We start from the raw sequence: 19096 nt of genomic DNA, 5'->3' as shown, positions 1-19096 counted from the left end.
AGAAAAAATATTTGCAAATCGTAGGTCTGATAGGGGACTTGTATCTAGAATATATAAGGACCTCTTACAACTCAATAATAAAAAATCAAACCATCCAATTACAAAATGGGGAGAGACTCTGAACAGACCTTTCTCCAAAGAGGATATAGGAATGGCTAATAGGCACAGAAAAGATGCTCAGTATCATTAGTGGGAAATGCAAATCAAAAGCACAATGAGATACCACTTTATATTCATGAGGCTATAATGAAAAGACAGATAGTAACAAGTGTTGGGGAGGATGTAGAAAAATCCAAGCCCTCATCCAGCACTGCTGGGAATGTGAAGTGTTGCGCCTACTTTGGAAAACATTCTGGCCGTTCCTCAAAAAGTTAAACATAGAATTACCATATGATTCAGCAATTCTACTATAGGTATATATCCAAGAGAAATGAAAACATATGGCTACACAAAAACTTGTGTGTGAATATTCCTAGCAATGTTATTCATAATAGTCCAAAGGTCTATTTGGGTCTAAACAACCCAAATGTCCATCAATTAATAAATGGATATTCCAAAGTGTGGAATAATAATATAATAATAATTTATTCCATATAATAATACGATGGAATATTATTTGGCCACAAAAAGAAAGAAATACTGATGCATTCTAGAATGTGGAGGAACCTTGGAAATATTGTGCAGGGTGAAAGAAACAAACAACAAAAAGCCATTTATTTGCTTGTTTCTCTTATATGAAATGTCCAGAAAATAGATTGATTGCTTAGGGCTAGGGGGTTGGGGAGATTGGCATATGGTAGCCAAAGAGTGTGGGGTTTCTTAGATGATGAAAAATGCTCTGAAATTGATGGTGCGGGTTGTTGTGCAGCTCTATGAATATAAGAACCACTGAATTGTACATTTTAAGTGGGAGAGTTGTATAGTATGTGGATTACATCTCAACAAAGCTTGTTAAAAAATCCTGGGAAGTCGCCATGCTTGGCCCACTCAGTAGAAGGAGTGTTCTTGGCAACTCAGGTCTACATGGCAGCAGAGATGGGTTTAAACTCCAGCTCAGCCATTTCCCAGCTGGGTAACCTTCTCACAGGAGTCCCTTCACCTCCCTAAAATGGACACAGTGATAGCAGATGCATCATGGGTTCCTGCTGGGCCTAAGCCAGCCAGCACTCAGACTATGATGCTCTCCGGGGGGTCCTCTGTAGCACCCCTCAACCCCCCCTCCACCACTGCCGAAACCTTCCTAAGTGACCGGGACTTGCAGATTCTCTTTATGGGATTTGACTGCCATGGGCCTTGTTAATGTTTAAATAATTAAATAGCAGTTCATCAGAATTTACAGGTTTGAGAAACTCAGAGAGAGTGCTGGAAGGCAGGAACATATCGGGGGCTATTTTTCCCACCCCTGTTCCCTAGGGAGCCTGATCCGGGGCGGGCTGGGGATGGCCTGAGGAGTGGCTGTCTGCCCTTCAGTGGCCATTTCATTCCTTGACCTTCAGCTGAAGAATGAAGAGCTCTTCAGTCTACACCCTGTGGGTCTCAGGCCTTATATAAACTGCCCTACTTTTTTTTTTTTTTTTTAAAGATTTTATTTATTTATTTGAGAGAGAGCATGAGCATGAGTGGGGCGGTGGGGGGTAGGAGGGCAGAGAGAGATGGGGAAGCGGGCCCTTCCTTCAGAATAGGAAGCCCCACACCAGGGCTCAATCCCAGGACCCTGAGATCATGACCTGAGCTGAAGGCAGACACTTAGCCGACTGTGCCACCCAGGTGCCCCATAAACTGCCCTCTTTCCAGACAATCCTCAGGAACAGCCTAGGACTGGAGTGTAGTCATAAAATTACAGAAAGTCAGGGCCAGCCCCCCTGCTGTTCGAAATGAGGGGTCAGGGGTGCAGAAATGGGCAGGCCCTGCCACAGCAGCCTCCTCGCTCGCTTGGTTCCCTGAGGATTCAGATACATTCAGGGACCCCCTCTAGGGTGCTATACTCTGCTCACGGTTCAAGTGCATTCCTGCACTTAATCCCAGCAAGAAACTTATGAGGTGGATCTTATTTCCCCTCCTATGAATGAGCCCACAGAGATTTGCCCAAGGTCACTCAGGATGTAAGCAAGTTGGATTCCAACCCAGCCTGTCAGATGCCAAAGCCCATGCCCTTTTTCCTGGACTGGGCTCCCAGTTTCTCCACTTCAGAAATCAAGCAGGTCACAGGGGAGACGGTCACCTCCATACCCATCCCCCATGAGGGGCTGCTCCACACTCGGGCTTTACAGAGTTTGCTTGGGCCTCACCTGGTCCTGTTGCTGTCCTTCCACCTCCCTCCCCCGCCACCTGGCTCATTTCTTCTTCCAGGGGCTCCATGCTCCCCAGCCCAGGTCTGTCCCTCTCTCAACCTGAGCCTCTGTGCTTCGGTTTCAACTCCCATGGGAGAGATGGAGAACCCGTTATGGATGTCCCCACTTCTAAGCCTTGAGCCTATCTGTTAGGATGTCTTCTGTTGCCAAGGAAAATGAAACAGATGTCTGGCAATAACTTCACAGGTTTCCTGCCAAACCAGGGGAGAGCTTGTCTTTGGTTTAGAAGCAGCCAAGAAAGACAAGCCCTGGCCCATATCATTCTCAGGAAACGCACGAACACACACGGGCTTCTCAAACCTGGGGGGCCTGCGCTCCAGCAGCCTCTCCCACCAGGATTTCAACATCAGCTGTGGAAACATGCTGCCTCCCTTCCTCCACCTGCTTCATGCCTTCCATCCTCCATGGCCCCCCCCGGACCCCACCACTGCCTGCTCCCCATCAGCTAGTGATTCCGTTGCCTCTTGGCCCGGCAGGCAAGGCCAACTTCCTTGCTGGGCTTATTTCCCAGCATGCCCTGGGTACACTTGTGTGTGTGTGTGTGTGTGTGTGTGTGTGTGTTAAAATACACACAATGTAAAATTTACCATTTTAACCATTTTAAGACATACAATCCAGTGGGTTGGTATATTCACAACATTGTATGCCCATCATGACTGTCTACTTCTGATCACCCCAAAAGGAAAGCCCATAGTCATGAGACAGGCACTCCCCATTTCTCCAGCCCCCAGCCCCTGGCAACCACAAATCTGTCTTCTGTCTTCTATGGATTTTTCCATTCTGGACATTTCATATAAATGGTTTCATACAATATGTGGCCTCTTGGTGCTTGGTTTCTTTTGCTTGGCTTAATGTCTTCAAGGTTCATCCACGTTGGAGCACATGTCACTACTTCATGTGTGGATGTTCTCTGGCCAAACAATATATACCACATTGTGTTTACTCACCCATCAGCGGGTGGACATTTCAGTTGTTTCTATCTGTGAGCTGTTTTATGAATGGTGCTACCATGAATATTCTCGTGCAAGTTTCGTTTGAACATTTTTTTTCAATTCTTTGGGGGCATATATCCATGAGAGGATTTGCTGGACCTTACTGTAACTTTTTGTCTACCTTTTTAAGGAACCACTAAATTTTTTCCTCAGCAGCTGTACCATTTTGCATTCCTGCTGGCAGTGTGTAAGGGTTCCAATATCTCCATAGCCTCACAAACTTGTTATTTTTCCAATATTTAAAAAAATGAAAGTCATCCTACTGAGTGTGAAGGGGTATCTCATCGTGGTTCGGATTTGCATTTTCTTGATGACTACTGGTGTTGAGCATATTTTCATGTGCCTCTTGGCCATTTATATATCTTCTTTGGAGAAATGCCTGTCAAAGTCCTCTGAGCATTTTCAACTGATTTGTTTTATTTTATTGTTGAGTTGTAAGAGCTCATTATGCATTCTGGATTCTAGATCATTATCAGATATATGGTTTACAAATACTTTCTCCCATTCTCTGAATAGACATTCCACTGTCTTGGTGGCATCCTTTGAAGTACGACTGCCTTTAATTTTGAATTAAATGAAATTTATTTTTTCTTTTGCTGCTTGTGCTTCTGGGGGGCATATCTAAGACTCCATTGCCAGATCCAAGGTCATAAAAATCTACCCCTATGGTTTTTTTCTAAGAATTTTATAGATTTAGCTTCTATATCTATTTAGGTCTTTGATTCATTTGGAGACAATTTTTGTACATGATGGGAGTTAATATCCAAGTACATTCATTTGCATGTGGATATCCCCTCTGGCACCGTTTGTTGAAGAGACTTTCTACATTGAATGCTCCTGGCACCTTTGTCAAAAATCAACTGACCAAAAAAAAAAAAAAAAAAAAAAAATCAACTGACCATAGATGTATGGGTTTATTTCTGGACTCTTAGTTCACTCCACTGATCTATGTCCATCCATGTACTAGTACCACACTATTTTGTTTAAACTTGGCTATACATTAAAAAAAATAATTTAAATTCTATTTAGTTAACATATAGTGTAATATTGGTTTCAGAAGTAGAACTTAGTGATTTGTCACTTACATATAACACCCATTGCTCATCACAAGTGACCTCCTTAACACTTGTCACCCATCTAGCCCATCACCTGTCCACCTCCCTTCCAGCAATCCTCAGTTTGTCATCTACAGATAAGTCTCCCTCTCTTTTTTTATCCCCTTCCCCTATGTTCATCTGTTTTGTTTCTTAAATTCCACATATGGGTGAGATCATATGGTATTTATCTTTCTCAGATGGACTTATTTCACTTAGCAGAATATACTCTAGCTTCATCCATGTCATTGCAAGTGGTAAGATTTCATTCTTTTTGATGGCTGAGTAATATTCCATTATATATATATCCATATATATCCATATATTAATGGATAAAGAAGAGGATATATATATATATATAGTTGGTGGACATTTGGGTTCTTTCCATAATTTGGCTGTTGTTGATAATGCTGCTGTAAACATTGGGGTGCATGTGTCCCTTCAAATCAGTATTTTTGTATACTTTGGGTAAATACCTAGTAGTGTAATTGCTGGGTCATGAGGTTTTGAGGAACCTCTAAACTGTTCTCCAGAGTGGCTGCATCACTTTGTGTTCCTACTACACTATTTTGATAACTGTAGCTTTGTAGCAAGTTTTTATTTTTATTTTTTAAATACTTATTTATTTATTTTAAAGATTTTATTTATTTATTCATGAGAGACACAGAGAGAGAGAGGCAGAGACATAGGCAGAAGGAGAAGCAGCTTCATGCAGGGAGCCTGATGAGGGACTTGATCCTGGGTCTCCAGGATCATGGGCCAAAGGCAGATGCTCCACAGCTGAGCCACCCAGGCATCCCTGTAGCCAAGTTTTAAAATCAGAAAGTGTGAATCCTCCAATGTTGTTGTTGTTGTTGTTGTTGTTCTTCTTCTTCTTCTTCTTCTTAAAGATTTTATTTATTTAGTCATGAGAGACACACAGAGACAGGCAGAGACATAGGCAAGGGCAGAAGCAGGCTCCCCGTGGGGAGCCTGATGTAGGACTCGATCCCGAGACCCTGGGATCACGCCCTGAGCCGAAGGCAGATAGATGCTCAGCCACTGAGCCTGAATTCAGGTGTCCCTAATGCTATTCTTCTTTTGCAAAATTGTGTTAGCTATCTAGGGTTCCTGGCAATTTGACACAAATTTTATGGTTATGTCTGGGCCTGCCTGGCCAGAGGAAAAATAAACCACCAATTCTTGCTGGTCTGACTGGCAGGTGACCAGAGAGAACGGATGGCCATCCAAGAGACGCAGGTGTTCCAGGGCACCTGGACCTCTGGCAGGTGGAGGCTGCTGACTTGGCATGGAAACCTCTGCGGGCAGGACCTTTTGTTCCCTTGCCTCTTAGCTGGAGGGAAATCCTGTAAATGTCCACAGTGATGCCCACGGCCCTGAAGCCAGGCATCTCAGTGAAGATAATGCTGCCAGCCACAGAAAAGGCAAGCTCGGTGCATAAGTTCAGAGACAAAATCCAGATGAGTCCAAGTCGATGATTTGAGGTCATATCCTCATAGGAGCCCTTAGTACCTTCTCTAAGACCAGGCCAGAGGCTGCTGGGGATCCTCAGCCAGGACTGGCACCAAATAACTCCTAGGAAAATTAGACAAAACAATCTTGACAGTGGCATGCCCCTTGGGAAATGATGGGTCAAGTAGACCCAAAGTAAATATGAATATAGAATTCTGAGAAACATAATTAGTAATTTAAAAATTCTATATATTCTACTTGTAGAATTTAAAATACCCATTTAACATTTATAAAAGTTGGCTATGTGTTAGGCTATAAAGAAAGATTTCAAATTATAGAAAGCAGAAATCATACAGATTCCCATTCCCAGATCATATGCAATAAGACTAGAAATGAATCACAGAGGGATAATAATAATAATAGTGATAAAACCTTGGAAGCAAAAGCACAAACACATCAACATTGCTAGTATTTACCATAGCTCGTCACTTTTAAATGGGAAATAAAAACTTCCAATTTAGAATTCTAAAAAATTAATGAAAATGTGAAGATTATGAAATCTGTGGGAGGTGACCCAAACTGTGCCAGAGAAAATTCTGTAGTCATACATATTTTTTAAAGTAACAACAAAAAAGGAAAAGTAAATTAAAAATGTGATTCTAAAAAAACAAGAACTAAAAAAAAAATAAAACAAAACAAAACAAAAAAGGAGAAACGGATAAAGTGGAAGTTAATGAATTAGATGGAAAAGAAGTAAAATAGATCCTTCATACCAAAAACTGGTTCTTTGAAAAGATAAACAGAATAAATTTCTGACAAATATTACCAATTAAAAAGAAGAATAAAAAAAGAAAAAAACCCAGAAATGAAAATTGCACTATAGCCAGCAGCATGAAGACAATATTTAAAGGTATAAAAGAGCATGATATGTATTTGACATCTGGATAATTTTCTTTTTAAAAAATCTTTTTTTAAAATTTATTTGAGAGAGAGAGAGAGGGAGAGAGAGAGAGAGAGAGAGAGAGAGAGAGAGAGAGAGAAAACAAGCAGGGGGAGGAGCAGAGGGAGAGGGAGATACAGGGCTCAATCCCAGGACCCTGGGATCATGACCTGAGCTGAAGGCAGAGGCTTTACTGATTGAGCCACCGAGGTGCCTTGAACAATTTTCTAGAAAAATATAAATGATCAAAATTAACTTGAAAAGAATTAGAAAAACATGAGCAAACTCATGTTCATAGAAGAACCAGAATAATTACAATGGGCTAAGCCCCACCAGAGCGCAGGACATTTCAGAGATGAGTGCAGGTGGGGTTGAGGATCCACCTCCAGGAGGGGGAGGAGCAGGCCTGAGGGCTGGCTGGAGAGCTTGCCCAGGTGCCGCATCACCTCTACAGTATGTTTTTTCTGATCTCCGTGCAAGTCCGGGGACCTAGATTCAGGATTCAGACTCTGGGCTCCCTCTTCTCTCTCTAAACTTGGGACCCTTGAGCCTCATGTCTAAGGGCATCTTCCTCAAGCTCAGCCCAAAGACACCAATGCCAAGAAACAAATTCTTTCAGGAACAGGTGGGAACAACAGCAGGAGCTGCCTCTCACCTATTAGCAGCACCTTAGGCTTACATTAAGGGGAAATGAGGTACCCTGGGTAAAGCTCCTCCAATGCAACCATGTAGCCTATCCGCTTGTAGGTGACCATGGGACAAAACAAAACACCTACCTATGTGTCCAGTGCCACAGGAGGATGAGATTCTCCTGGGAGGCAGAGGCCTGGCCCTGCCCCAACCAGCATCCCTACCTGCTGTTCTAACAGGGCCGTGTGAGCAGTCTTTGGCTCTCTGCCCCTGAGAGCCACACAACAGGACTTCCTTGATCCCAGCAAGCAAAGATCCAATGCATTTTCCAGCCCAAAGGGAGAGCTGGTGGCAGGACTGAGACTTCAAAGTCTGCTCCCAGGGTCCAGGTGGACCACTGAGTTTCCTCCCAGGAAGGCTCATTTTCTTGACAGCTTGTGTAACCCAAGTCCCTGGACCTTGTAGAGGCCTTTGGGAGAGCCCCTGGCATGATTTCCTAGTACTGAGGCCTCTCAGCTTCGTTCCATGAGAAGACAAAAGGAGCAAAACCTGGACGTGCTGCTCCATGATTTGCTCAGGAGAGCTCACCCACCTCTGCAAGGCACTGCTCCATCTTACAAGAAATCCTCTCCATCTACCTGTCCAGGACAGCTACAAGGAGGAAAAAAGGAAAGATGGAAATCATACAGAAGAGAGGCCGTGGAGGATGTCACTGAAGGTGGGGCACTGTCTGGATGGCCGGGCTGACCTCTTGGAGCAGCAGGCGTCTTCTAGGTTGGTGAGCCCCAACTTGTCGTTCCTTTTTTTTGTTTGTTTGTTTTTTTAAATAGACTTTATGTTTCAGAGCAATTTTTATTTCACAGCAAAATTAAACAGGAAGTACAGCGATTTCCTCTATCCCCCCTGCCTGCACACAGCCTCTCCCATTATCAACATTCCCCACCAGGGTGGTACATTTGTTATAAATGATGAATAAATGATGAATCTGCACAGACACATCTTCTCCCAAAGCCCAGGGTTTATATTAGGGGTCACTCTTGGGGTTGTACATCGATGGGTTGGCCTGGATGCAGAATGACATGTATCCACCATCCTGGCATCCTACAGAGTGATCTTACTGCCCTCAGCATTCCTCATGCTCTGTCTGTTCATCTTTCTTCCCTCTGTCCCTGGTCATCACTGATCCTTTCACTGTCTCCATACTTGTGCCCCTTATGGAATGTCCCACTGTTGGGATCACATGGCATAGAGCCTTTTTTAGATTGGCTTCTTCCACATGCATTTCAGGTTCATCCGTAGAAGGAAGTTCTTTTTGTACCTCAATGATTCATTTCTTTTTTGTGCTCAGTAATATTCCATTGTCTGGATATATCACCGCTTGTTTATCTATTCATCTGCTGAAGGACATCTTGGTTAATGGGTTACTTCCAAGTTTTGGAAATTATGAATAAAGCTGCCCTAAACCTTGGTGTGCAGGTTTTTTTAAAAAAAAATTTATTTATTCATGAGAGACACAGAGAGAGGCAGAGACATAGGCAGAGGGAGAAGCAGGCTCCCTCCCGGGGACCCCGGGATCATGTCCTGAGCTGAAGGCAGATGCTCAACCATTGAGCCACCCAGGTGTGCAGGTTTTTGTGTGGATGAAAAGTTTTCAACTTATTTGGGTAAATACAGAGGAGCATGATTGCTGGATTGGAGGGTTAAGAGTATGTTTAGTTTTCGTATCCTGGTTCCTTTTTCAACAGCTTTCTGGAGGTATAATTCACATACAGTAAAATTCCCCTGTTTTAAGTGTACAATGTAATGAGTTTTGTATATAGTCATGCTCAAATTTTAGACTGTTTCTGTCATCTCAGAAAGTTTCCTCAGGCACCCTTGTCCAGCCCCAGCCCCTGGCAACCACTGATCTGCTGTTGCTATGGTTTTGCTTTTTCTAGAATTTCTTATAGATGGAATCGCACAAGATGCGGTTTTGGGGGGCCTAGCTTTTTCCACCTAGTCTGTTTCTGAGACCTACCATGACAACATATCTGTTCGCATTTTCCTTTTCTTTGCTGAGCCGTATTGCACAGTGTGGGTGTATTTGTTGGTTTATCTGTTGACCAGCTCCTGGTTACTCGGGTTCCTTCCTTCAGCTGGTTCTGTTATGAATAAGAGTGCTATGAGCATTTGCATATATGTCTTTGTGGGTGTGGCTTCTTTCCAAAGGGGAATGTACTAACCCCACCCCCAGTCCTGGGAGATGAGGAAGTTGGAGGAGGCTCAAGGCATAAAGAGGAAGGGGTATCACGTCCAGGCCCTCTTCACAGCCCAGAAACCTCTCTCCACCCCACTTTCTCTCCCCAGCCCTGCCCAGCCAGTTGCTCTGAACAAAAGGTCAGGGGCCAGCAGAGGGAAGTAATGTGTTTATTTCCTTGTCTCCATGGTGCTGGGAAAGCTGTACTTGGTCTGGGGTGTGGGGTGTGCTGGGATGCGCTCCCTGCTGCCATGGCCCTGCAGGTGTTATTAGTAATCCTCATCAGAATGACGTCTTCTCCAGAGGTTCCTTTCCAGCATGTTCCATCTGCCCTTCCTCCGGTCACCTTCCATGGCCCATCCAGATCTAGGACCCTGGCCACATCTCAGAGCCCCCAGCCACCAGGTCCCTTTGTGGCTCTCAGATGGCATATCTGTCACATATGATGTCTCCCGTGACCCCCACCTCACGTGAGGTGGGCAGAGCAGATTGACTTGCCCCATGTGGCAGATGGGCAGACCGTGGTCAGATGAGCCGAGAGGCTGGCATGGGACGGCACGCCCTCAGATGGCAAGCCTCATCGGCTTCCCCTTTCTTCCCCAAAGGTCCGGCTCTTACTCTCAGATGAAGAGAAGGAGCACTTGAATCCTAGAATTACTTGTAGTTCAACCAACTGAGTCACAATGCCCTGGAATGTTAGTTCTTCACATATGTGTACTAGGCGTCAGGCACTGGTCAAAGAACTTTACAAATTCGAGCTCATTTTCTCCTTATACTTATCCTAATGCAGCAGATCATTACCCCCGTTTTGTAGGTGAGGACACCGAGGCACAGAGAGGGTAGGTAACTGGCCCAGGGCCACACAGCCAGCAGGTAGGAGAGCAGGGAGCTGCCCCGCACTTTCAGCCACGGCACCCGGCTGCCCATGGGTTGGCTTGCTTGTTTCATGCTCCACTCATTGATTTTTAAAACAGTTTGATGGAGGTATAATTTAATGGCATACTTTAATTTAAAATTCACCCACTTTAAAAAGTAAAAGAATTTCAGTAAACGTACAGAATGGTGCAATCATTACAACAAACCAGCTTTAGGCCATTTCAGCCACTCCAAAAAGGAGCCTTTGTATCTATCTGCAGTCACTGTTTCCACCTCTAGCCTGAGGCAGCCACTGTCTACTTTGCGTCTACAGATTTGCCTCTTCTGGAAATTTCATAGAAATAGAATCACCCATTCTGTTCTTTTTTTATTGCTGCATAGTATTCCATTGTGTAGCCAGCCCACATTGTGCTTAGCGGTTCGCCGGCTCGCGGGCTTGGTGATGGTTTCCACTTCTTGGCCGTGGTGAATGAGGCTGGTCTGAACATTCGTATACACTCTTTGTGGGGACATCTGTTTCCTTTTCTCTCTGGGTATGTTCGTAGAAGTAGAATTGCTGGGGCGTACAGTAAATTCATGTTTGACTTTGAAAAAACTGCCAGGCTTTCACCAAGGTGCCGAAACAGTTTCCATTCCCATGCCCATGGGTTTTACAGTCGGGGGCCAGGGGCAGGGTTCCAATCCCAGGGCCACCCGTAAAACCAGACGAGCCTGATGAGAATCCCAGGCCATCGGGCCATAAAACGAGGCCCTCAGGCCACCAGCAGATCCTGCAGAGCCTCTCTGCTGCCCCCGATGGCCTGAGAAACAGGGAGACAAGAAGTCAGCTGTTCTGCTGTTTCACCTAGAAGAATCACCTTCTGGGACCAACAGCACCTGCTGGGAAAAATCAGCAAAATGGCTATTAAGCCAAGAGAAAAAGCCCAACCACACATGTGGAGAAGTTGGGAGAGATCTCACAAGGGAAGAAAACCAACTGGAGAAAGCAGGGGAGGCCCCCTCGGGCGCTGGGGAGTGGGCCAGCAGCTCTCAGGCTCTGGAGGCCGGTTCCCACCACCAGCTTCATCAGAGGCCCGGCAGGAAGATGATGGGGAGACAGTGGGAGGGCAGCCCTGGCGGCCAGCTGCCCGGGAAAGCCATCAGGCCACTCCTGAGCCAGGGCTCTGAGCAGAAGGCACTGCGGCCCCACCAGCAAGCCTTCCACCTGCACTGTGGGACCCTCTAGGAAGGGAGACGTGGGCCCCTGTTAGCCAGGACTGCTCAGAGCACTGCTGACTTTCCATTTGGAGCCACCGGTTGTTCCAAAGAGTCATTTTTTAAAGGAAGTTTTGAAGTTTCCTTATTCAATAAAGAGATACAATTTTTGATTGAGAGGTTTTGGGATCCCTGGGTGGCGTAGGGATCCCTGGGTGGCGCAGCGGTTTGGCGCCTGCCTTTGGCCCAGGGCGCGATCCTGGAGATCCGGGATCGAATCCCACGTCGGGCTCCCGGTGCATGGAGCCTGCTTCTCCCTCTGCCTGTGTCTCTACCTCTCTCTCTCTCTGTGTGTGACTATCATAAATAAATAAAAATTAAAAAAAAAAAAAGAGGTTTCGACATTGCTGGTGGCAGCTGCAGATGAGAGAACTCCTACTCTGGCACATGGCAGGTGGCCATCAGACACTTCCCTCCTGTTCCCTCCCTCATACAGACGGGGTGGAGATGACGGGGTACTGCTGACATACCCCTAGAGCCCGCAGGGATGGCACAGGGGCCACGGCCTACACAGGTCAGGGATGCTGCCTGCCTGAGCTTACCCCTAAAGCCAGTGGTTCAGGACAGGAAGTTTTTTGACCCATTCTCGGCCTGCCATTGCCTGGGGAAGAGGAGGCTTGATACCCAGGGAGGGTAAGGCCACACCTTGGCCAAGTGGGGAAGGACGTGAAACTCCACAAGTCACACACTTGGTGTGTCCTGCTCCCATCTCTGATCACAAGTGATGACAAAGGTTGAGATTGCTGTCAGTGGCAGGTCGATTCCAGGGTCTCCCAAACCTTATATGATAAGTACCAGATGGCACCCAACGGGCCCTTGGAGAAGGTCTTTGCCAGGCCCCAGAGTGGATACTGAGGGGGCAGAAATCACCGCTTCTGCTATCAAGTAACTCAGCCTGTGGGAAGGTCCCAGGCCCTTAGTGACTATACAGGGTGGAACAGTGTCCTCCCCAAATTCATGTCCACCCAGACCCGTGGACGGGACTCTATTAGGAAATCGCGTCTTTGCAGATGTAATTAAGGTCAAAGGAGATCATACTGGGTCCTAATCCAATGGATGGTGTTCTTACAGGAGGAGGGAATTTGGACACAAACCAGAGAAGACACAGAAGACAGAGATGGGCGTGACGCAGCTACAAGCCAAGGAACTCCAAGGAGTGCCAGCAACCACCAGAAGCTGGAAGAAGCCAGGAAAGATTCTCCCCAGAGTCTGAGCCGAGTGGCCTTGCCAACACCTTGATTTCGGATTTCTGGCCTCCAGAGCTGAGAGGGAATACATTCCTCTTGCTCAAAACCACAGCAGACGGGAAGCTGGGCTCAGGGTGCACGCAACACTGTGCTGGCAGGTGCTGGAGGGGAGGGAAGAGAGGTGCCAGGAGGAGGTGCCTCTTTCAGCTGCTCCTGCTGTTTGGGCAGGAGGCCCGGAGAACAGAACTGGAGCTAGGGGCTCCGCGTGGCTCACAGCTGACCTAGCTTTAAGGGCTTATGTTTTTCCATCTCTGCGACCTCTCTGGAGCCTGGGAAGGGCACCGGACCCCGTAGGTGCTCAGGAAATTCTCCTGGGATCTCTCATTCCCTGTGTCCCCGGAGCACCCGAGCTGTGCCTCCTACTTGGTCCCGGCCTCCCTCTGCTTCGTGCTGGATTCTGGCATGACTGGCCGGCGGGCTGGAGGAGCTAACTTGGCTTTACTAAATCTAAAAACAATTTAGACGCTGCTGCTAACTGCTGAGTTGGCAGAGAAGCATCGGCGCCCCTGGACGCAGTCAGTGGGGATCCCTGCTTATGAGGCCACAAGCTCGGCCCATAACCTCCAGGGGCTGTGGTTTATCCTGAGGAGTGAAATCGCTCAGCTCTCCCCGTGGCTGGAGTCACGGAGAGCAAGAGCCTGAGGTCAGCATGAGGGGGGTTAGCACCGGTCCTCCAGGTTATGCTCATCGCGTGGTCCCGTGCGCCACGCTGCATGGGGCCCAGCACTTGGCAGCCTGGATGCTGGGCTGAGCTGAGCGGAGTTTGCCTTCTGACCGCCCGCCGCTTCCCATTAGCGTTCGGCTCATCCTGGGCAGGGGTCCTCTGGGACACGCTGGTGATCAGCCCACGAGGACTCCTTCAGCACCAACAGCACATCATAGTCCACTTGGCCCCTTCACGAGAACCTGGGGAAGTCTCTTCACCTGGCACGGTGGGTCATGGTAAGAGGGTGCCACAGGGCCCAGCTGGACTGAAACCTCGATCTTTCCATGCTCAGAGCCTGATGGCCGATTCCTCCAAGGGTCCTTTGGTAACTATCCCCCCCCCCCCCCCCGAGGCCTCCGGGTGCTGTTGGGGAACGGTTTGGAGTGATCAGAGTTGGAGCTGAATTGTACCCTCCAAAACTCGACACTGAAAGGTCAGTCACTCTAAAAGGCCCTGAGTGTTGGCCACACCTGGTCTGGGCAGCCATCAACTCACGCGAAGACCAAGCAGCCCTGGGAGGTGCCTGCCGCCCAGTCAGGGCCACTGTCTGGGGGACAGCAGCTCCACGGCCCTTCTCTCTTCCAGGATATGATCAGCCGGACAGTGGGCGAGCTGGACAACTGAACAGGATTTCCCACACCAGGCCTCCCTGGAGATTCCAGGGGTGAGGCCAAGCCAGGCCTACTGCTGGGTGTTTAGTCTCCCCACAGAGCGTATCAACACAGTGCCAAGGGGGCAGCTGGTCAGGGGCCAGGGGTCCCTGAAAAGGGCTTGGACTATTGCCGTCTTGTCTGCATCCAGCATGAGGACTCAAGCTTTGGGGCAGCCCCCAGAGCTCGTGGAGGAGAGGGAGGTTCCAGACAGTTGCCCCGACGTGAATATGGGACTCAGAAGGGTGCGCGCTCCCCGGTGAGCCCCACTGCGCAGCCTGGCCAGGGCATGAGCTAGCATCGGGACTTTCCAGCAGAACTGGAGTTCCTGGCTTCCTGAGAGGAACAATGCTGGAAGGAAGGGGACCCTTGCCACAGATGGCACATCCTGTCTATGGAGCTCATAGGGGCTTCAAAACAAAGAAGGCCGCCTCAAATCCCGCCCCTCGGCTCACTTTGTGTGGTGAACTTTCAGCTGTAGGCTCCTTCTCAGAAGAGCCCAACTGTTTGTCCTTGGGAGCCAAGACCCCAATTCAAGCTTGGTTACGAGGCCCAAAGCCAAGTGGTGGGAGGAGGCCAGCGTTGGTCCACAACCTGGTCCCGCTCGGGGGCTCCCCGGCTCCTGGGGACCCATTCCTGGTTCCCCAGTGACTGTCAGATGCAGAGCTATCGGCGCAGGACCTCTGGGGTCCAGGCACAAAGCAGCCTCTCAGAACCTGAGCTCCAGCAGGGGTGCGGAGGCCAGGACAGGTTTGTGTGCGGATGGATGGCTTTATATGGAAGGGCTGTCTGATGTCAGAGCTTAAAGACCCTAAGATGGGTCCAAGCCTAGGCCAGTCGCCACTATGAGGAGATGGCACATCTGGAGAAGGGAAGCATTCTCTTTCCAGACTGTTATCCAAGGGTCCTGGCTGGCCAGTTACTGACTCAGTGATCCCTGTGGGGCCTGGGCCTCTAGCCCCTCTGCCTCAGTTTACATAGTGGAATCCTCCCTTTGGCTTCAACTCCTAGAAAGCTACTGCTTTCTAGCCTGGGAGCCTGGGTAGAGCCGTGGAAGACCTGAGGGTCCTTCAAGGGCAGCTCCTCTTGCTGAGCCCACTGGTAACAGGATACTCTCTGCCCTCCTCCCCGCCCTGCCCCCAGTATTTCCCATCAGCCCAGGCGCGGAAAAAACACCATTAACAAATGCTGGAATGAGTCACGGAAATGAACTTTATTGGATCACTGGGCGTCATCAATTCACCAGTAGGTCACAGACCCGTGGTGGAGAACCAACCACAGATTGAGCATCATCATCTGGGGACGTGCACATGCTCACTCAAGTGTCTAGGTGGTGCCAGGCCTCCAGGGAGGCCAGCCTGCTGCGGATGAACCCCCACCAGGATGGCAGGTTCTGTCCGTGACCCCTTCCAGGCCTGCAGGCTGAGCCCCCATCACAGTTGGCGAGAGGTGGTGGTGGGTGGGGAGCCGGCATAGGAGGGAGAACAGGGGGCAGCCCTCACCTGGGCACTGACTGCCTCTGAGGTCTCCTGGGCTCGGGGCATGAAGGCCTGGCAGTGAAAGGGAAGCGGAGTGGCAGGCACTAGGAGCCCCAGAGCCCGTGCAGAGCCCTGGGGAGAGAGGCCTTGGAGCCTGGGTAAGGCAGCGGAGAAGGCATTCAGCTCTCAGACCTCACAATTGCCTATTTCCTGCCACTCTGGCCTAGGCTGGGGGAGGGCAGCCTTCTCAGACCAGACAGCTGACCGACGGGGGCGCCAGGGTGCATGAGACACAGGACAGAGCAGAGGGAGGGCTCCCACAGCCCCACAGGCCCAGGCCCAGGCCCAGGGCAGCAGCAGGGGTGCCAGAGACTGATGGCGGCGAACAATCAGCTTGGTCAGGGCGCCCCATCAGGGAAGCGTCTGGGGTCCTGGTTCCAGACCCTCTCCCATGTCTTTGTCAAGAAGAGGCCAAGGGACAACAGTTGTTGTAGTTCATTAAAAACTGTGTTTCATTAAAAACTAGTTCTGAACACAAAGGGTATATTTAAAAAGATATTCTTTGCTCTATTAAACATCATTCACTGAGAATTTCCTGAGCACCGAGTGCCGGGGCGTGGGGGTCCAGGGGAAGGCTAAGGCACGGGCCCTGCTCTGGCACAGGGCTCCTTCTCCCTAGAAAGGCGGTCCCCGCTGCTGAAAGGCCGGAGAGCGTGTGCAGATCTGGGAGACTGGCAAGGCCTGGCAGTGCCCACCGCGGGAGAAAGTGCTCGAAGCCGCAGCTGAGAGCATCCCAGGCCCACTGTGGGTAGGAGGGACACCCCAGCTGCAGGCCCAGCAGAGTTCTGCTCTGCTCAGAGCTGCAGTGGTGGACACTGGCCATTTGGCCAGAGCCCCATGGTGGCTGTGGTCTGGCCAGGCATTCCCCGGGCAAGGAGGAGGGAGGAAGACCAGGGGCTTGTCAGGCCGCCCACACTCCAGAGAGGCAGGCCTGGGCCTCATGTCTCCCTCAGGTTGGATGCAAGGGAAAGTGTATCCTGCTTAGCACCTGATGACCAGAGGCAGCTCAGGGACGCCCCACCCGACCAGGCTCTCCCAAGCACCACTCGGCATCTGTTCCTGGGGACCCTCTCAGAGCCCACAGGTCTCCAGGAGCCACACTGCTCAGGGACACCACCCTTCCTTCCAGGTTGGGCACATCCTCCCTACTGTGCAGTGGGCACGATGGACACACCCTCCCTGCCCCGAGTAGGGCCTCCCTGGGTCCCTCCTGTCTCGCTTCATCCTGCGGGCTGGGCTGAGCTCCTGGTTAGCAAGGCACCTCACGTGCTCTCCCTTCCACATCCACGTGGCTGAGACAATTTGGACTCCAGTTCTAACGGTGACCTCTCTCTGTGCCCTGCAGGGTACTGTGACCTTGCAGGCCCAAAAATAAAACCAAAAACAAAACAAGGTGGTACAGGGGGTCCTCTGACCTGGGCACCTGCCCCTGCCTTGGGAATTGAGGCCCTGGTCCTGCAGGGCAGAGTACCCACCTTGCCATACACCCCTCGGGGGAGAGGCTCTGCTAGCCCAGGGCCAGTACAGGGGTGGGAGGGTCAGAAGAGGCTGGGGGCAGCCTGGCCAGGTGCATCATGGTCCCGGATATACTGTAGGATGTCCATTTCGTCCATGGCTTGAATCTGCTGCTGCTGCTTCTGCTGCCCCACCAAAGCCTCAGGCAGGCCTGCTTTGGGGGGCACAGCTGGCTTTCTGGGTAGTGCTGGCTTGGCTGCCACTGGCGGTTTGGGCTTAGGCTGGGGCTTGGGTGTGGGCTCAGCCCCCAGGTTCAGAATCTGGTCCAAGTCCTCTTCAACTCTAGGGAACCAGAAGGGAAGCTCTGAATATAACCTCCTGCAAAGGGAACAAGGCCCCAAGGCAATGACACCCCACTACAGGCCTCAACCTGGCCTTGGCCCCAGCCTGTCCCCAGGGAGGGACAGGAGCAGGCTACTCCTTCCCCGCAGCCCCACAGCACAGGGGGAGCAGAGCCCGCCCCTCAGCAGCCTCTGGAGAGCTGCTTTTCAGGTGGTCCCTCTCTAGATGATGGCCCTTTATGGGATTTATCCTTCAACCTCTCAAGGAACGAGAATAACAGCTGCCAGATACAGACCTCCCGCTCTGTGCCCAGCACTTCACACACACTATCTTGTTTTATCCGCAAGCCCTTTCGGGGTACGACCGAGCTCTACCCTACAGATATGAATGCTCAAGCCCCAGGAAGCCGAGCTACCCTACCCACCTAAGGTGACAGTGTGTGACGGTGTCTGAGTCGGGACCAGGGCGTCTGACTTCAGAAGCTGAGCCATCATCTAGACCAAGTTCAGCCTGAGAAGGACTAAGTGAGGGGATCTGATCACCGTGGGGTGAGGCTGCCCTCCATGTACCCACTGTGGGCCGCCCGGGTTCTAGGCAGAAAGCCCACCGAGGGCAGGAGCCACCATGGCCCTGGACCTGACAGCCCATTGCTTGGTGGGACTACAGCCCACAGGAGCCTGACAGTCACACGGGACCTGCCCCAGGTACTGGACGGCAGTTAAGGAAAGCAGGCTACAACCTGGCTCTGCCCTCTTTGCCAGAGGGGAGTACTTGCTGCCAGTTCCTGGTAGAAGAACTCAATTTCTGGAAACCAGAGGCACAAGGCAAGACCCTTTTGATCTATCCCACCAGCTTCCCACTCGAGCAACATTCTGCTCAATATCTAGTGTGGTCAGGCATTTCCACATCATTAACTCACTACATAACCATAAGATGCTGTCTGGTAGTAGGTATTAGCCCCATTTTACAGATATGGAAACTGAGGTACAGAGACATGAAGGGCTTTGCCTGGGGCCCATGGCCAGCTCGCGAAGGACTAGGACTTGGCCCGGGGGTGGCTGGGTCTCTCAGGTGCATCTGCCTTCCTGGGACACCAATGCAACAAAGCCCTTTCAGGTGGGGTTTCTCCAAGGTCGAGGGTCCCTCTTTATGCTGAGGCCACAGATCCCCTGAGGCCCTTCAGGTGACACCTGCTGGACCTGTGGCCTCTGGGGACCTGACCCAGACACGCTCTTGCCTCCTGAGGGAGGAGCTTGGGGCTCTGTGATAAGCTCCATACACCTGCGTCCTCAGGGACTATCCCCCCGCCACTGCTCCCGGGGTCAGGCTTCAC

The 19096-nt window shown here is 50.0% G+C and overlaps 1 protein-coding gene and 1 long non-coding RNA gene across 2 annotated transcripts in view; one reads left to right on the top strand and one right to left on the bottom strand.

Annotated features, from left to right (window-relative positions):
* Window positions 1-10338: 10338 nt before the first annotated feature.
* LOC140601672 (uncharacterized) lies at window positions 10339-16451 on the top strand. The gene is made up of 3 exons (XR_012004678.1): window positions 10339-10534; window positions 10953-11104; window positions 12897-16451. It is a non-coding gene; the product is annotated as an uncharacterized lncRNA (long non-coding RNA).
* HS1BP3 (HCLS1 binding protein 3) overlaps window positions 15623-19096 on the bottom strand; it is a 33172-nt gene continuing 29698 nt past the window's right edge. Inside the window, exon 7 of the mRNA XM_072770953.1 lies at window positions 15623-17763. Coding sequence (XP_072627054.1) covers window positions 17505-17763 — 259 coding nt within the window. The 3' untranslated portion in view covers window positions 15623-17504. The remainder of the gene's footprint in view (window positions 17764-19096) is intronic.

This window comes from Canis lupus, chromosome 12 (assembly GCF_048164855.1).
Source record: "Canis lupus baileyi chromosome 12, mCanLup2.hap1, whole genome shotgun sequence".
Classification (NCBI taxonomy): Eukaryota; Metazoa; Chordata; class Mammalia; order Carnivora; family Canidae; genus Canis; species Canis lupus.
The sequence above is the reverse complement of the archived record's forward strand: the minus strand, read 5'-3'. Positions and strand labels throughout refer to the sequence as shown.